This window comes from Balaenoptera ricei, chromosome 6 (assembly GCF_028023285.1).
Source record: "Balaenoptera ricei isolate mBalRic1 chromosome 6, mBalRic1.hap2, whole genome shotgun sequence".
Lineage (NCBI taxonomy): Eukaryota > Metazoa > Chordata > Mammalia > Artiodactyla > Balaenopteridae > Balaenoptera > Balaenoptera ricei.
This window is the reverse complement of record NC_082644.1, coordinates 12,465,282-12,481,797: the sequence shown is the minus strand read 5'-3', so window position 1 is coordinate 12,481,797 and position 16,516 is coordinate 12,465,282. Positions and strand designations below refer to the sequence as shown.

The window sequence follows — 16,516 nt, the reverse complement described above, 5'->3', positions numbered from 1 at the left end:
GAGAGAAAGGAAGGAGGAGGGGGGGAAGGCAGACCACTCTGATTAAGGGGAAATTACGCGTTTCTTGAAACCTTTACAATATCCAACTGGACTACTTCCAAGAATTCACAGACTAAGCTAATAAATCGCCCCAAAGAGGTCTCTAGGGAACCTGTTTAAAAAAATAGTCAAGAGGCATGGAGTGTTTTTGAATCAGTGAGTAGTTCTCAGTATTGGAACACGGCTGGATTCTTTTAAGAGACTTAAACTCCTGAAATATTATTTACATTCCCTGGGAACAGAGTTCATCCTTTTTCTCGGCCCTTTTTGGAACTGACACAGCTTCTGAATCAAGGAGGGCCCAGACTGATGACGACGATCCGCTGTCTTTTCTGGGTGTGGGTGAGTCCGAGCCTGAGGTGTGGGCTTGGAAAAAGGAACCTGTCTGCAGTGCCCAAGGCTGGCCTGCAGGTGGCGCTGAGTGTTAGGATGCTTTTGGAGGAGAGATCCTAGTGGGAAGGGCATCTGCTCTTTCTGCCATGGATAACTGGAACCCAGCCCACAGGACTCAACCCAATGAGGCGAATTCTTGATATCTGGCATTTTAAAAACCTGGGGTTTACATCAGGGAGGCAGAGGTGCTGACCTAGGCTGCGGGCTGGCTCAGTGGGGCCGGATGGCAGGAGGATGCCGGCATGGGGTCGTTAGGAAGGCCGCGCCATCGGTTTGCTCATTCACCTTGTGCTTATTTAGTGTTGTGAGGTCTGTCCTGGGTGGGGTGGAGGGCAAGGTCACTTAGGGAGTTTGCAGTTGAGAGGGAGAAGCGAAATTCCCCAAGTAAACGAATACACAAAAATAGTTCCAACTTGTGATCATTGCTGCTGAGGTGCTGCTGAGACAGGGAAGAGTGGCGACCATGTGGGCTGACTTCAGACAGGCTGGGTGGGGAGGAGCACGCTGAAGAGGGTATTGAAGGGTGAGGAGGAGCCGGCCCTGCCATGAATAGGAGAAGAGGAAACAGAAGGAAACCAGGGGGCTGCAGAGTGGGGGAGGATAGGGAGCCCAGGAAGAGTCTGGGGAGGAGAAGGTGGAAGTGAGAGTTTGCATTTTATTTATGGAAGCAGCCAATCAAGCTCTTCCCCTGTCAGTCACATGTTAATCTATCATGTTTCCAATGAGAGGAAAGTTGGGCCACTGAGAGAAACTGAATCCCGTTGAATGATGAGGAAAGAAAGAGATGGAGAATTAATTTGGGGACCGGGGAAGTGTCTAAGTAATGCACACGGGTCCTGATTGACTGATGGAAGTTCTCGGCGCCTCGAGTGGCAGCAAACGGGGTGAAGAAAGAGACCACAGGGACTTCCCTGGTGGTCCAGTGGTAAAGAATCTGCCTTCCAATGCAGGGGATGCGAGTTCAAGCCCTGGTCGGGGAACTAGGACCCCATGTGCCACAGGGCAACTAAGCCCACGCGCCACAATTACTGAGCCTGCATCCCTCAACTAGAGAGCCCGCGTGCCGCAAACTACAGAGCCCACACGCCCTGGAGCCTGTGCACCACTGGAGAGAGAAAACCCGCACACCACAGCTAGAGAGAAGCCCTGGCGCCACAACTAGAGAGAAGCCCGTGTGCCACAACGAAGCGCCTGTGCCTCAAAGGAAGATCCCGCATGCCTCAACGAAGATCCTGTAACTAAGACCTGATGCATCCAAAAACAAAAAGAAAGAAAATAAATACATAAAATTAATTAATAATAATTAAAAAAAGAATGATACTGCAGACCACCTACACCCACCTCTTTCATGGCAGGTCCTGGTTTCTGCTAAACAAGTATTTTAATCATTCAGAGAACTAGCCCCTTGGGCTTGGGGTCACCACACAGACCTGGATTAGAATCCCGCTCTTGCACTTGAAAGAGAGGTTTCTTTGAGCTTTACTCTCCTGCCTAGAAAATAAGGATATGGAGACTTACCTAGTAAGATTTTGGGGAGGATTGAATAAGATGTATTTAAAGCACCCAGTGCTGTACCTAGACTATGGTAGGTGCTCAATGAATGTCAATTCCCTCCTTGCTGACTACATAACAGTGAGGACAGAAAAGTAGAAAGATAGCGATGATGATATTAATCACTCTTTCATAAGATGCTCGCACTGAGGAAAGAGCAGGACCGTCGATGTACTTTGAGGAGGGGGAAGTCCCGGGTAGGGAGTGAGACCTGCATTTTAGTTCATATTCTCCCAGCTTCTTCTTCTGTAAAAGGAGGGTAGGGGTGGTCTACAGGCCAGAGTTAGACTAGTTTAAAAACATTCTTGGGCCTTATCTCTGGAGATTCTAACCAGCAGGTCTGAGCTGGGGTCCTGGATGATTCTGACACAGGGGCAAAATCACTCCAGGTGATTAAGACCCAGGAACACTGGAATAAGTGTCTCCAAGACCCTTTCCTAGTCCTGAGTCATCATCCATCACACCAGACAAGGACCAAGGGGACCAGAACCACTCTCCTCATTTGCCACCAGAGGGCAAGCTTGAGGCACGATGGCCAGAGCGAGATGCTATCTGTCTCGGCTCTGACTGAAAGAGCCCAGGGAAAATCTGTAGTCCCACAGAGGGTGCTGTGCGAGACAGATAAGGCAGGGGTCATTTGGGAGGATTGTGTGCCAACTGGAGATAAGAGGAGAAAGCCAACGTCTACTAGATTCTGTGAAGTGTACGCTTTCTTCTGTGCCCTGATGTCGGACAAGATTTGGACGATGAAACTTGCTTCTTCGTGCAGTAAGGACTTCGTCAGGATGCTTCAGAGCCCCAACTTCCAGTTCCAGCAAAATCAGCATCTGGCTCAGAGGGCCAGTCACTCCCGACCCTCATCTGCCCCCACTCTGTCCCCCCCGGTAAAGGATGCACCCACTGGAAAAGGCAGTGGGCAGGCTTGAATCTGTTGGTCCTTGGCTGTCCTTCTGCACACTCTGCCCCTTCAGAGTTACATGCACAAAACAAAGGACCGTCATGGCCTGATTCCAGCTGCAGAGAAGCAGGCATCACTTCCCGTTCGGTGTCCTAGTCGATGCCCTTAGTTTTTGGCAAGGCAGAATTCCAGTCCTTTCTCTTTACCACCTCATTAATTTTGCCTTCTGCAGCAGGCTGCATTTGAGGCCACAGCCCTTGGCGTCTGTACTGCAGCAAAGTGGGGACTTGAAATCTTCTCTTCTTTGCCAGCAATTTATATTTGGACTTTCCCTGCTCGGTGACATCCTCTAGGTTCCACTTCCACAGAGACCCAGGGGGCCACAGAAGCAGAAATGGTTACCCCCGCTCCCCAAAGGGGGAAGAAGAAACCGAGGGCAGTGGCAGGGCTGGTCAGGGACTGCTGCTGAGGTTGCCGAGGAACCGAAAGCAGCCCAGCCACCCCGGAGTGCCTGAGTGACAGTACCTCACCTCCCGCCCGCAGTTCCTGGCAGGTTGTAGCACGGGAACACCTGAAAAATCCTGATTGGACGTCATCGCCCCATGCACCCCGTCCTTCTTGAGCCCCTACGCTGTCGGGCCCCATCTTAGCGTAAGAGATGAGTAAGACTTCTGAGAGTTCCTGGACTCCATGAACTCAGACTTTACATGGAAGGAAAACCGTGCTCACCTGGTTATAGGTGAGGGTAGTAGTGTGTTGATGGAGTAATACGATAAATGGCATAATATGGGCACATGCAAGGAATAATGGGAGGGTGGAGAAAAGAACGATTGAAGAAATTGATGCTGAGAAAAAAATGACTAGAGATGCCTCGTCTGATGCTGGAGTTGTTTTAGGATTCGATGCTCTCTCCCCGTGTTTTCTCGGTCTTGGTGGTATGTGGCAGTTTTTTTTAGGGGAGGCGTAGCTTAAGATTCAGGCAGCTACACCTGTGCGAGGAATAATAAGCTGCATTCTAACAAGGTCCTCATGCAGTTTCAGAGGACAGGAGTGGGCTGGCCAGGAAAGGAAGCCCCAGCAAGGTGGCAGGGCTTAAAAGAAAGGCCTGAGCTGGGGATGTTGCTGACAACCAAACTCACCTCCGTAGGGATGTGAGTCTTTTTTCTTGTAATAGCAATGACAGCATTTGTTTATGTACCAAACGTTGAGGGTCCCGCCACGGATCAGGCAGTGTGCTGGTCACTGGAAAAAGAGGAATACAAGGCTCTTAGCTTCTGGGAGCCATGCTCTGATAGAAGAAATGGACAAGTAATTACGATGCAACAGGATGTGTGTTACAGCAGAGGTGAATAGAGGAGGCTGTGCTCAATGCTTTGGGGGGTGGATGGGTGCAGATGCACCCGGTGAGGAGGTGACATTTAAGCTCACTCTTTTTTTTGGTTTCTTTTTAAATTTATTTATTTATTTATTTATTTTTGGCTGTGTTGGGTCTTCGTTTCTGTGCGAGGGCTTTCTCTAGTTGCGGCGAGCGGGGGCCACTCTTCATCATGGTGCGCGGGCCTCTCACTATCGTGGCCTCTCTCGTTGCAGGGCACAGGCTCCAAACGCGCAGGCTCAGTAGCTGTGGCTCACGGGCCTAGTTGCTCCGCGGCATGTGGGATCTTCCCAGACCAGGGCTCGAACCCGTGTCCCCTGCATTAACAGGCAGATTCTCAACCACTGCGCCACCAGGGAAGCCTCAGCTCAGTCTTATCTATTTATTTATTGTTTTGGCGGCGCCGTGCAGCCTGTGGGATCTTAGTTACCCGACCAGGAATTGAACCCGTGCCTCCTGCAACGGAAGCACAGAGTCTTAACCACCGGACCAACAGGGAAGTCCCTCAGCTCGCGCTTAGAGGAAGTGTTGAGGGAGCAGGAAAAGGGACCAGCATCCGCGGGCCTGGATTTGAGAAGGCACGTGGCCCGGAGGGCAGTGCGTGTGTTGGTGTGTGTCTGCATGCGCCCCCCCTGAGCCTGGGTGTGGGGTCGTGGGTGCTGAGAGCTGGGAGATGAGGCTCCAGAGAGACTGTGGTCGGTCTGGTACAGCACCGGAGTAGAACTCACTCCTGCCGCTCATGGATCACGAGGCAAGTTCTCCCTTCCTCCAGATCACCGGGATTCCCCGGGATAGAACCATCTCATTAACCCACTGTTCATCACTTCTTGCTCTTTCTGGATGCTGGGGGAGGAGTATGGGAAGTGGGGAGGCAGGGGCTCTGGGAAGGGGTCATGAATGTGGACTAGGCCAGCTTATAGTGCTTTAATGTTTTAAAAATTCAGAAAAATCAATGCCTGAGAATCGGTTCATATATATGGTTCAGGGACAATGATTTTTAACTTTACAGGCAATTGTCATTGAGTGTTTGTCTAAAGACAGTGTAAAAATACTGTATATTAACAAGTCAGTCAATGCAGAGTGGGTGGAAAAGTCTCCCCCACGTCCTTTACTTTTCTGCATTGCATTGAGTGGTAAGTATGCTAAAAAATTCAGATTACTGACAGTTCTTTTCCTTGGTCAGCTAAAACTATCTGGGATCTTCTATGTGCCAAATACTCTTAGGCTCTACTCAGAACAGACAAACCAACTTACACCTTACATATTTAGATATTTATGAGTGGTAATATCAGTTATCACGGACTAGGAACCTCATATGAATGGGTATAGAAATAAGACTGATACAAATAAGACGGACATAAAAGCTCCTGGGAGTAAAATATTCAAGGGCAAACTGATCAATAACAAGGTACAGTTAAAGCTGTTATGATCAAGCAATTCAGGAGCAGGAAGATAGAACAAGAATATAAACAAATAATGTAATTAGAGGTTATTTTGTTTTAAATTAATTTGACTCATTATTTGTTTGCCAAGTAGTATTTTCCTTATGATTTAATAGGACACTCGTCCCCCTGCTGCCCTCTCCCCCCCCTCCCCCCACTGCTAGTTGGAGCCTACAGTGGGTTTTCTCGGGTAGGAGGGTACATTCTATGCTTTCTCAGACTTGTGACTTTGACCCTTTTAGGGTGACACCAATACTTGCTGACTTCAACTCACTTGGCTCTTAGCACATCACGTAGTTGGAGGGGGAAATGCTCCCTTTTAATTTTTAAGATGCACAGCTAATTGGAACTGGAATGAAATAACAAGCCGGGAAGCTTGCTGCATGCCTCACAGCCCCTTTCTGGGACTTCAGAATTTACAGGAATAGGAATGAAAGGGTGCATTTTACACCTTCTGGACAGACAAATAACCATCCAAAGTGGCCAGATGCAGAAAGACTTTGAAACATGGGCCCATAGTAGCCTCAGGATTATTTTGCATTTATCTGGCTAATCTTTGCTGATCAGGTGTGAGCCAATTAGATTCTTTTTTTTTTTTTTTTTTTTCATGGTTGCCTGAAGGCCTGATTATGTAGGGATTCTATCTATTGTTTGATCTCAAGCACAGAAGCCCAAAGCTGTGGGCCAGCCCAGATGTTTTAGTCATTGTACCTGGCTGGGCAGCTTTCCAAAGAGATGACCTTTGGTAGATTGCTCGGGATCAGCTGGTCCAGCTTTTTCCTTCTACAGGGATTCTGAAGTAAGAGCATCAGAGCAGGACTTGGACAGAGCCAAGGGGTCCCAGCCTGCTCAGTTGCTAGCCCAAGAAGAGAGGCCTTAAAAGCTGCTGTAAGTGTGATAGGATCTCTGGCTGGGGAGTCAAGTCTCCTTCCGTGTTTTAAACTCAGATTCTGGGAGGTTCTCTCCATGACTCAGGATCCCTTGCTTTTTAGGATATAAGCTCGCCTTTTTTTCATTCCTCCTGCTTCTCCAGTTCATCTCCCGGCTTCTGGCCTCATTATGTTAAGTAGGGGCCCGCCTACAGCAATGCAAATCCTTTGGGCTCCTAGGGCGCTGCAATCCCAACAGTTTCTCCTCAACAAAACTGCAGGCAGCAGCGAAATGCACTCTCTCCACCATACCCCCAAATGGGTGCAGGTGAGCGTGACTGTTAAAGAGGAGACCCGGGCCCTAGATTGGGCCTTTTTTGGCCTCAACAGGCGGCTGCTGCTTCCCCCCCTGCCCCCAAGTTCCCTGCGACCCCAGGGCACAAAAAGGACGTTTCAGGGCGGGGTTTCCATCCCCAGCAGCGGGCTACAGTCTTCCCCGGCTGCCTTCCTTCCCTACTCAGAGCAGTGAGGGCTTCGGACTTTCCTTTCCAGCTAGCTGCCAGGCCACTGATGCCCGAAGCCCGGCCTCCGGCTCCACTTCCTGTTTGCTGCCTCACCTCGGGCCCGCGCTCCTCCACCCCGGGGGAGCCCAGCCCGGCGCCGGCCGCCCGCAGGCCCGCGGCCAGCTGCCCTTCTCCGGGGTTGGGCGTGGCCGGCGCGGCGCCGCGCGGAGACTTCCCGCCCCGCTCCCCTTCCCTCCTCTCGCGGCCATCTGAATTCCCCCTTCGACTCCTGGGCGGAGGCCGAGCGAGCCTTCGCGAAAGGCGACGGCGGCAAGAGGAGTACTTGGGCGCCCCTCCCGGGCGGCGCGGCGCCGGCCGGCCGTGCAGTCGCGCGCTCGCCGCCAGCAAAGCTATTGGCTCGGCGCAGTCACCCCACGCGGGCTGCAGCGGCGGCCTCCGCGGATTGGCGCGCGGGCGAGCATCCACCGGGGCGCGCGCGAGCGGGTGCGTGCCGCCTGGGCCGCACCGAGGCCCGCCGCCCGGGCCGCACCGAAGCCCACCGTCGCGGGGCGCGCTTCTCCCTGCTCGTACTGACCACCCCTCCGCTGTCCCTGCGTTGCTGATGCTGCATTTGGGGCCGCTGCCAGCCCGGGTGGCCGATGCACCAATGCAAAGAAAGGGCGCGAAAGGCGCGCTCCCCGCTCGGGCGCATGCACCGACCGCCGCCCTCGGCCGCACACTGCAGCAATTCGCGCTCTCGCGCCGCACCCCTCCCCGCCTGCACTCATTTGCATATCTCACGATTGTGGCCAATCAGGACTCGTCTATCTCGAAGCGGACGGCTTTGGCCTGAGAGGAAAGGGAGTGGCTGGCGGCGCATGCGCCGCGGTGGCCGACTTGAACCGAGGCTTTTATTGCTGTAGTTTATTTCCACCCCCTTCCCTACTGCTCTGTCTCTCTCTCTCTTTCTGTCTCTCTGTCTCTCTCTCTCTCTCTCTTTCTTTTTTTCCACCCTAGCTGAGGCAGTGTTGGAGGAGAGGAAGAAAGGGAGACAGAGGATTGCATATATCTCTTAACATTCCTGAAAATTTCTATCAGCAAGACCAGCTAAGCGGCTGCACATTTTTCAATCCTGCAAAAAATACCAAGTCTCTTTCCGGGCAATTTTTGTTTTAAAGCTGCCCTCTTGAAATTAATTTTTTTCCCAGGAGAGAGATGTCTTATCAGGGGAAGAAAAATATTCCACGCATCACGGTGAGTTTGGTACTTGTGAAATCTGCGATCGGCCAGCAACCTTTTGTGGCACAGAACATATAAGGATTTTTTTTAAAGGAGGGGGAGGAAGAGAGACCCAACTTTTTTTTTTTTTTCCCTTGTTGCTAAAGAAGGCGATCGTAATGGGAGACGCAATCCTATAGAATTGTAAGCCATATAGTTTCTAAGGCATTAAAATAGGAGCGTGAGTGCATTAAGGTCGTTTTACGTAGCGCGCCAGATCCGCTGTATCCTTTTATTGTCAGAGCGAGATGCTGTAGTGCTGGCCTGCGGGGTGTAAGCAAATGGATGCCAGATTGAATATGCATGGTTGAAGCTCGGATATTGTTCTCCCGGCTTAGTGCTGCGATGCTGGACTCCAGGAGCTGGACTCCAGGAGCTGGATGGGGAGATGGGGAAATGGATTCTCCCTGTATCTCCCGCCCCCCACCATAAAGGGCTTTCTGGAGGCTTCCTCCGGTTCCTCAGAAAAAGGAGCGGATTTTAGCCCGGAGGCGTAATGACAGCAGAGGGATGCTGAAAAGGGCTGGGTGTACCGGGATCCTGTGGAAACGGGAAGGAAAAATAGGGACGCGGTGATGAGCAGAGGAGGGGGAGAGGTAGGCTTGGGCTTTTTGTTGACCGGGACCGGTTTTTGGTGGCCCTCTCGGCTTCCTCGCCCAGTGGTTTGGGGCTGGGACCCTGGCGGCTCTGGGCTCGCTTTCTTGTGTCTTTCTGCCCCTTCTGCAGCCGGGGAGGCGTCCGTGTTGGCGCATACAAAGCGGGCTGGGAGGGTGGGCGTTGGGGACAGCGCCGAGCCGGGCTCCGGGAGGTAATGGCGCTGCGCGACGCGCGGAGCAGATGGCCCGGCCTCGGCCAGACAATGATCGCAGAGGCCGGAGATGCCGGCGCAGCTCTGGGGCCTGGGGTTGTTAGTTTGTAAATCGCGAGAAGCTCCAAGCGATGACTTTGCGATGCTTCGGCGATGAACACAGGTTCTTGTTCCCGCTGCTCCCCCGCCCCCATCTTCTCCCCATCTTTTCCCGGAAAAGTCTCGCCAGTCCTATTTCTCTACATCCCCGAATGAAATCCCGGGGAGGGAGGAACGCGAGGGAAATTCATTGTTATGTAATGATGTGCAATTGCAATGGGCCGGCTGATTGCTGGGTAGAACCCAGGGCTGAGGCGGTGACCGAAAGAATCTTTGAAAAGTCCAGATGTGTTTAGGGCTGGGTTTGAGGGCGTGCTTTCGCTCTGGTTTCCTCCTTAGCCACGGGTACCCCGACTTCCACTGGATGTACAAGGGCACACCCATCCGCAGGAGAGAGATGTGGGAGCACATGCACAGGGGAAGGGGCGTGTGCTCGGGAGGATTTACAGGATGAGGGGTTCTACAGCGGGGGGTGGGTACTAGCTTTTTCTTGAGGGCCAAGGACCCAAGATCCCAAAGGGCAGAGGGCCGGGGGACCCAGCGTTATGTGTTCCTTGCACTGCAGGAAGGAATCTGGGGAGTGGGGTGGAGAGCAGATTTGCTGCAAGCCTCAAGTACTCTGCTGTCTTCGTGAATGAAAAAGGCAGTTTCGTTTTGACAGTGTGGGGAGAAAAAAATTTAAAAAGCAAACAATCAACAAGACTGATTTTTAGAAGAGCGCCCCCTCTGCCCTTTAACAAAATCTGGTGGCATTATCATAGGACCTATAGCATGGTTTCCCTTCCTCCGTCAGCACGGCCAGCCTGTTATGTAAGATGCCACTCGAGTGAGCGGGGCTGTGATGTTTCATTTTTTTTCTCAACATGATGTTGGCTCGGGGATTCGCATGATGGCTGGAACAGGTACTGCAGTGACTAAGGGGAACAGGTGGTGAAGGGCAGGGCTTCTCTTTGCCTCCCAGGCGATGTTTATCCCATCAGAGCTGGATTCTGGGGAAGAGGGGGAGATCACTGTAGACAGATAAGTGCACTGGATCAGGTGACCTTGGGCCAGTGGCCTAACCTCTCTGAGCCTCAGTTTCTTTATGTGTCCTTGGGACAAGAATCTAGCTCCCATCACCTCACAGATTTGATTTGAGGCTTGGGTGACGTGGTTTACAGGACAGGATTTTGTAAAGGTCTTAACCTTTACCTTATATAAATGCAGGAATCGTTTCTGACTATTTATTCCCATTTGACTTTCCAAAGTCTACAGCAGGATGAAGGCCCCTACAGTGTAACAATTAAAATAATCTTAGTGTTTCTCATGATGTTAGAAAAACAATAAATACTTTCTAAACCCAGGTGTGTGTGCATTTCTGTGTAAAAGTATCTTTTTTCCTAGGTCTCTAGTAGCTTATATATATTTTTAAAAAGTTGCTGTAATTTCTTCTTGGTAGGTGCTAAATATAAAGCACTTGCTGAGAATATTATTCTTAACTGAATTTTGAGTTAACCGTTGTCAAAATGAACGCCGTTCTTTGAAGTGCTCTGTGTATTAAAAAAGCAGTCATTTAAACCCAGCAGGGACTAATACAGGTGCGTGTCCATTGAACACAGAATTTTAGCATAACATTCCATCAACAGCATTTGGGATAGAGATGAATCATAAGGTAACATTTCTGTTACATTCTTGGCCCTTATATGCTGCTTGTCATATATTTTTTGTACCAATTAAAGTATCAGTATGTTTACAGTCAATAATGGTGTTAGATTTTAGAACTTGCCATCTCACCTACTTTATTCTAAAACTACCTTTTTCTTAACAGCTTCATAGTTAAAATGGTGCATGTTTGAAGTGTTTTTTCCCCCTCTTTGCTACAATTGCTGTGATTTACCTCGAAGATAAATGCAAATATAAAGAACATACTGAATTGAAACCTTGCTATGGATGAACCAAGTGTGTTTGTGTATAGTATCCCATGACAACAGACTTTTGGTTAAATTTTCCCGGCACAAATCTCACCAAGAATCTACTTCCGCTACATGTGGGTGTATTTTTTTTTTTTTTTTTAAATGAAGTTTAGCCTAAAGCCATTTAAAGCGATTGCCTTCTTTATCTGAAATCTTTTTACTGATCTTTAAAGGAAGATTGTTAGGCTTTTTTTTTCATTCTTTCTCTTTTGTGCTTGTAGGTCTAATGGAAATAGATAGTTGTTGTCTCTGTTGTGTTTTTTTTCTTTTTCTTTTTTTTCTCTAGGATAAGCTTTGAGCTTTGCCAGTATGTTCTGACTCATCAAGTGATGAGTAGATTGCCAAATACAGATTCACCTTTGTCACTGAGTCTTTCCAAAATTGGCTCATTTTGAGCAGTGAAAATGTGGTCTTAGCTCATTTATCTTACTACCGACTGCTTTCTCATGGATCAGTTACGAAGTGTGACCTTCCTACTTCTCTGTTTCAGAGTGATCGGCTTCTGATCAAAGGAGGTAAAATCGTTAATGATGACCAGTCATTCTATGCAGACATATACATGGAAGATGGGTTGATCAAGTAAGTGTAACTCATTACTGCCACAAATTTGGGTACCTTGCAGTGTTCCTAAGCATTAGCTACAATTCATACCCGTAGTATCAAGCTGTAGTGATTTAGAGACTAACTCAGTATCTGTTTAAGCCTAGTTTGATTGGTGGTAATGAGTGAGTTTGAAAACTCAGATTTAGGGAATTCAAAGCCACAATTAAATGCACACCCATTTCCTTACGTGTTATGTCATTGACTATTTTTACCCGAGGTGACACAACATCTTCTTGTTGCCACATACTCAGGTTATGATCCATTGACTATATTAAAGGTTTTACTAGAATGTACTTGTGTGGGGTGGATAGGACAATCAAAGGACACAAACGTGAAGTACAGCCTTTTCTATCATGATAGCACATCTGCCTTCTTAATCAAGAATCTAAGTTGTTGGGGGCAATGGACACCAAATTAATTACTTAAGTCACAGAGACAAATTACTGCCTCATTCCGAGGGAATTTTAGGTTTCATTTTTTAAGTGGCAACTAACACAAATAGGACTGCCCTTTTGTTTATTGTGTATTGTGTTTCAAAGGAGAAAACAACAAAGCAGTTACTGAATTAGGGTATTTTTGGGTCCTAGAGGGTTAAGTGAGCTGAGAACATCTCAATATCCTCGTGCCCTTCCGACTGGGACAGCTCAGAGGGCTCTGAAGAAATAGCACATCTGTTTAAAGACAAACACTGCCGCAAATGACATCTTTTAAATAAGCAGCATTTATCAAGGGCTAGCAGCAAACCAGTCCAGAGGAGTGGAAAATTGTAGTGGACGTGTCTGTTGCCTGGAAACTCACACCCTGATTTATGATCCTAAAAGAGGTTTTAACATTTCCACATTTAATGTTTTCTCCATGTGTGTTTGCTTGTGACAGTCTCAGCTCCAGGCTCTAAAATACCACGACTTTCATGTTCCATTTTCCCCCAAGTGGAAAGCAGCATGATCTGGTCTGTAACACTCTGGCCTAGAAGTGAACAAGCCTGTGTGCTATTTTTAGTCATCACTAATTTGTTTTAGAACTTTACCAACTCCCCCTTGATTACTTTTTCCTTTTCAAAAAACTGGCATAAAGATGTAGCAGAGATATTTTTTAAAAATTGGAGATGAATCCTTGTTACCCAACTTAATGAATATTAATTTTGCCGCCTTTGTTATCTGAGTTGCTGATCACACGCTTCCATATTTTTAAATAGTTGCAATCATAGTGTTTACTTATTATTATTATCTTTGCTTTGTTTTGTTCTGTTCCCTTCCCTTCTACTCCTCATTTCTCTTAGCTGGAAAGGATATGGTGAAAATAAATGTTTGTAAAGTGCAACCAGGTCTGGAGAAAATTGTTATAGGATAATTAACTCAACTGAGTGTGTTGTAAGGAAAGTATAGTGATATTTTATGTAAATATCTCAGGGCTTTGTTATCATTTGATCCTATGGGTTTTCTGGTAACTAAGCCTCTTTGATTGGCCTCTGATGCCTTATTTAGATTTTGTTTTCTAGTATGCTCTGCATTGCCTCTTGAGGGTAGGGAGTGAGGGGTGCACAGATTATGAATGATAACAATAATCTGAAGAGTCTTTAGAACATAGGGAGGGGTTGTTTACGGCTTGGTGAAAATGTCTGTCAGATCCCATTTGATTCAGGACATTTCTTTACAATCATTATCACCCACCCTGTTTATTTAGGCAAATAGGAGAAAACCTGATTGTGCCAGGAGGGGTGAAGACCATTGAAGCCCATTCCAGAATGGTGATCCCTGGAGGGATCGATGTCCATACCCGCTTCCAGATGCCCGATCAGGGGATGACCTCTGCTGATGACTTCTTTCAAGGCACCAAGGCGGCCCTGGCTGGGGGAACCACCATGATCAGTAAGACAGCTTACAAAGAATAATCTTAGGGCTTGGGAACCATTATCGTTTGAAAATGAGTCTGTGTTGTTTGAGTCTTTCCTTTTAAAGGTTGCGGAGCTAAGCAGTGGACGGATCTACCACGTAAGGGGGTGAGGGTGGGCCAGCCTTAGTCTCATTTTCTGTCCAGCTCTGAGGTTCTCCAGTTGAACTTGAGAATACGCTTCTAGAGAATTTTGGTAGGATAAAAGAGTGGCTTCTTGCTTTCTCTGCTTGAGAACTTTTGTCTTCCTTAACCTGAAAATGTGATTTGATTGTGGTCACTTTGAAAACACAGCATTTGGAGTAATCTTCAAAGCTATTAGTTTTGAGCCTTTGCTCCTAACTATTTGATTTTGACTTTTAAAGAATTCCTGAGTGTGTATCTTCTTGGAATGAGGCTGGGGTACAGCAAATGAACTGTTGAACCAGGAACGTCAATTCCACTGATAGGAAAATCAAATGGAGGGTTTTACTTCCTGGCCTGGGTTTGACATAAATGGAATTGGGCAGTCCTGCTTGGAGAAGCACCCACAGATATCGGTTGTTTAGATATGAAAATTGCTGCTGTGAACAGCTGGGTGCCCTGTAAATATCGCTCAGTTGGATTTATGCTTTTCATTCAGCTAAATCTAAAGTATATTTCCTAACAAATGTGAAGCGTTTGCTTGTGAATGGTCAGTTTCCAGCATGCCTGTCGATTGTCCCTTTGGCAAATATCATTTTGAGTTTGAGGAGGTAGGCAAGTTGCACAGTGGCCCACCAGACACATTTTTTTTTTAATTTTTATTTTTTTATTGAAGTGTAGTCGATTTACAATGTTGTGTTAGTTTCAGGTGTACAGCAAAGTGATTCAGTTACATATCTATATGTATCTATTCTTTTTCATATCCTTTTCCATTATGGTTTATTACAGGATATTGAATATAGTTCCCTGTGCTATACAGTAGGACCTTGTTGTTTATCTATTTTATATATAGTAGTGCATATCTGTTAATCCCCAACTGCTAATTTATCCCTTCTCCCCTTTCCCCTTTGGTAACCATAAGTTTGTTTCTATGTCTGTGAGTCTGTTTCTGTTTTGCAAATAAGTTTATTTGTATCATTTTTTTTTTTTTTGGTTCCACATATAAGTGATATTATATGATATTTACCTTTCTCTGTCCGACTTACTTCACTTAGCACGATAATCTCTAGGTCCATCCATGTTGCTGCAATTGGCACTATTTCATTTTTTTTTTAAAGATTTTATCCAGGAGTGAAAGTCAATATACAGTCTGTCTTAAAAGCTTATGGTTCAGTTCAGAAGAGGGTCCAAGTGGAAAGAACTTAGCTCTTTCTGCTTTAGAAAAAAACCTATCTTGCTGGTTACTTTTCAGAATGATGCTCTCTTTACGTGTAACTTCAGGGTGTGTTTCTGAGCTTCCTCTTGTCTGCCCTACCACCCAGAAGAACATTGCTATCCCATTCTAGTTCGAGCTCTTCGACTTTTTAAATCACACACTCACCTCCCTGTGTCCTTTCTGGTCTTCGGGGTGTCATCACTGATCAGAAAGGGCATCCAAGTTTAAGCCTCACTGTTGCTGCCTCTTTCTTGCCGCACGTATTACCGTCTAACCTAGAGGGCGCTGTTCTTGGTGGGGGCGGTGTTGGCATCTGCACACCCCTTGGGACTCTGGCCTAGTGTTGACGCCTGCTGTTTTGTCGGTGGCATCTGTCAGGACTCCCTGGCGCCAGTGGGCATTTCCGCCCCTCCTCCAGGGCCAGCCGTGGAGCCGCACTGGAGCTTGGAGAAGCACGGATGGCCTGTGTGTCAGCCTAGAAGACCAAGTCAAGGTTATAATCGGCCTCAGTTTGGAGTCCCTGTGGCGGCCCTGTGGGCCTGTGCCTTGGTCACAGTGTGTTAATAAGTCACAAATAATATTTCCTAAGGGAGCGATCAGTGACATCTATCATTGGGCTGAGGGGCAGCCCTCCGAGGTGGAAATACCCCCAACCAGGGCACTAACTTGCTGTGTGACCTTGGGCGAGTCACCTCGCTTTTTTGGGCTGCTCATCTACACAGTGAAGGATTTGCACTAGATGACCCTGGATGCCCTTTCCAGCGCCCACGTTTGGCGATTCACTGCGCTCAGAGACAGGGTTTGCCTCTAATCAGATGCACTTCGCGCCACAATGCATCAAAGCCCTGCTTTCTCTCCGACTTACTTGAAAGGCCCCATCCTGCATTCTCGAATGTGCGTTTTCACTCCTCAACACTTGACCGGTTCTTTGGCCCCTCTCCTGCTTCTTGTCCCTTTCTGCCTTCCCTCCCCCTCCCGCCACCACCGTCACATGTGGGCGCATCCCTTCCTGCTGACACCCTGACCTTCCCTTTGGCCTTCTTTCTCAGCGGTTGTGGGTATCTTTCCCTTCCTGCCAGGTGGGTTCCTTGTGTGCAGGGACCAGGGATGTCTCCACAAGTCCTGCACCTGTACCGAGGGCCCAGAATAGGCAGCGGATGACCTTATGGCAGCTCGGAACGAAGGAGGAGGGAGAAATCATACTGCCTGCCCCTCTCAGTTGAGCAGAACGCAAGCGTATTTTAATGCAGGGGTGGTGATGCAGTCAAAGAGGAGGACGATTTAAGGAGCAGATCTCAAAGGACGAAAGTAATCAGAGGTAGTGGCGATGTGGTCACAGTTGTCACACCCCAAACTCCACTGCTTGTGTATCCTGAGAAAAATATTTACTCCTGCAAATGCTCACCTGTGGTTACTGACCTCTATAGAATTCCCACTGCCTGCCCTTCCCTCAGGAGATAACGTGGCAATAATACAG

At 48.0% G+C, this 16,516-nt stretch overlaps 1 protein-coding gene across 2 annotated transcripts in view; it reads left to right on the top strand.

Moving 5' to 3' along the window:
- DPYSL2 (dihydropyrimidinase like 2) overlaps positions 1–16,516 on the top strand; it is a 112,824-nt gene that overhangs the window by 29,872 nt on the left and 66,436 nt on the right. Inside the window, exons 1-3 of one of the 2 annotated variants that reach the window (XM_059926855.1) lie at positions 7,959–8,324; positions 11,698–11,786; positions 13,494–13,678. In XM_059926855.1, the coding sequence (XP_059782838.1) occupies positions 8,286–8,324; positions 11,698–11,786; positions 13,494–13,678 (313 nt within the window). In that variant the 5' untranslated portion in view covers positions 7,959–8,285. Of the gene's footprint in view, positions 1–7,958; positions 8,325–11,697; positions 11,787–13,493; positions 13,679–16,516 lie in introns of those variants that run through there. The other variant, XM_059926854.1, reaches the window with a different exon arrangement.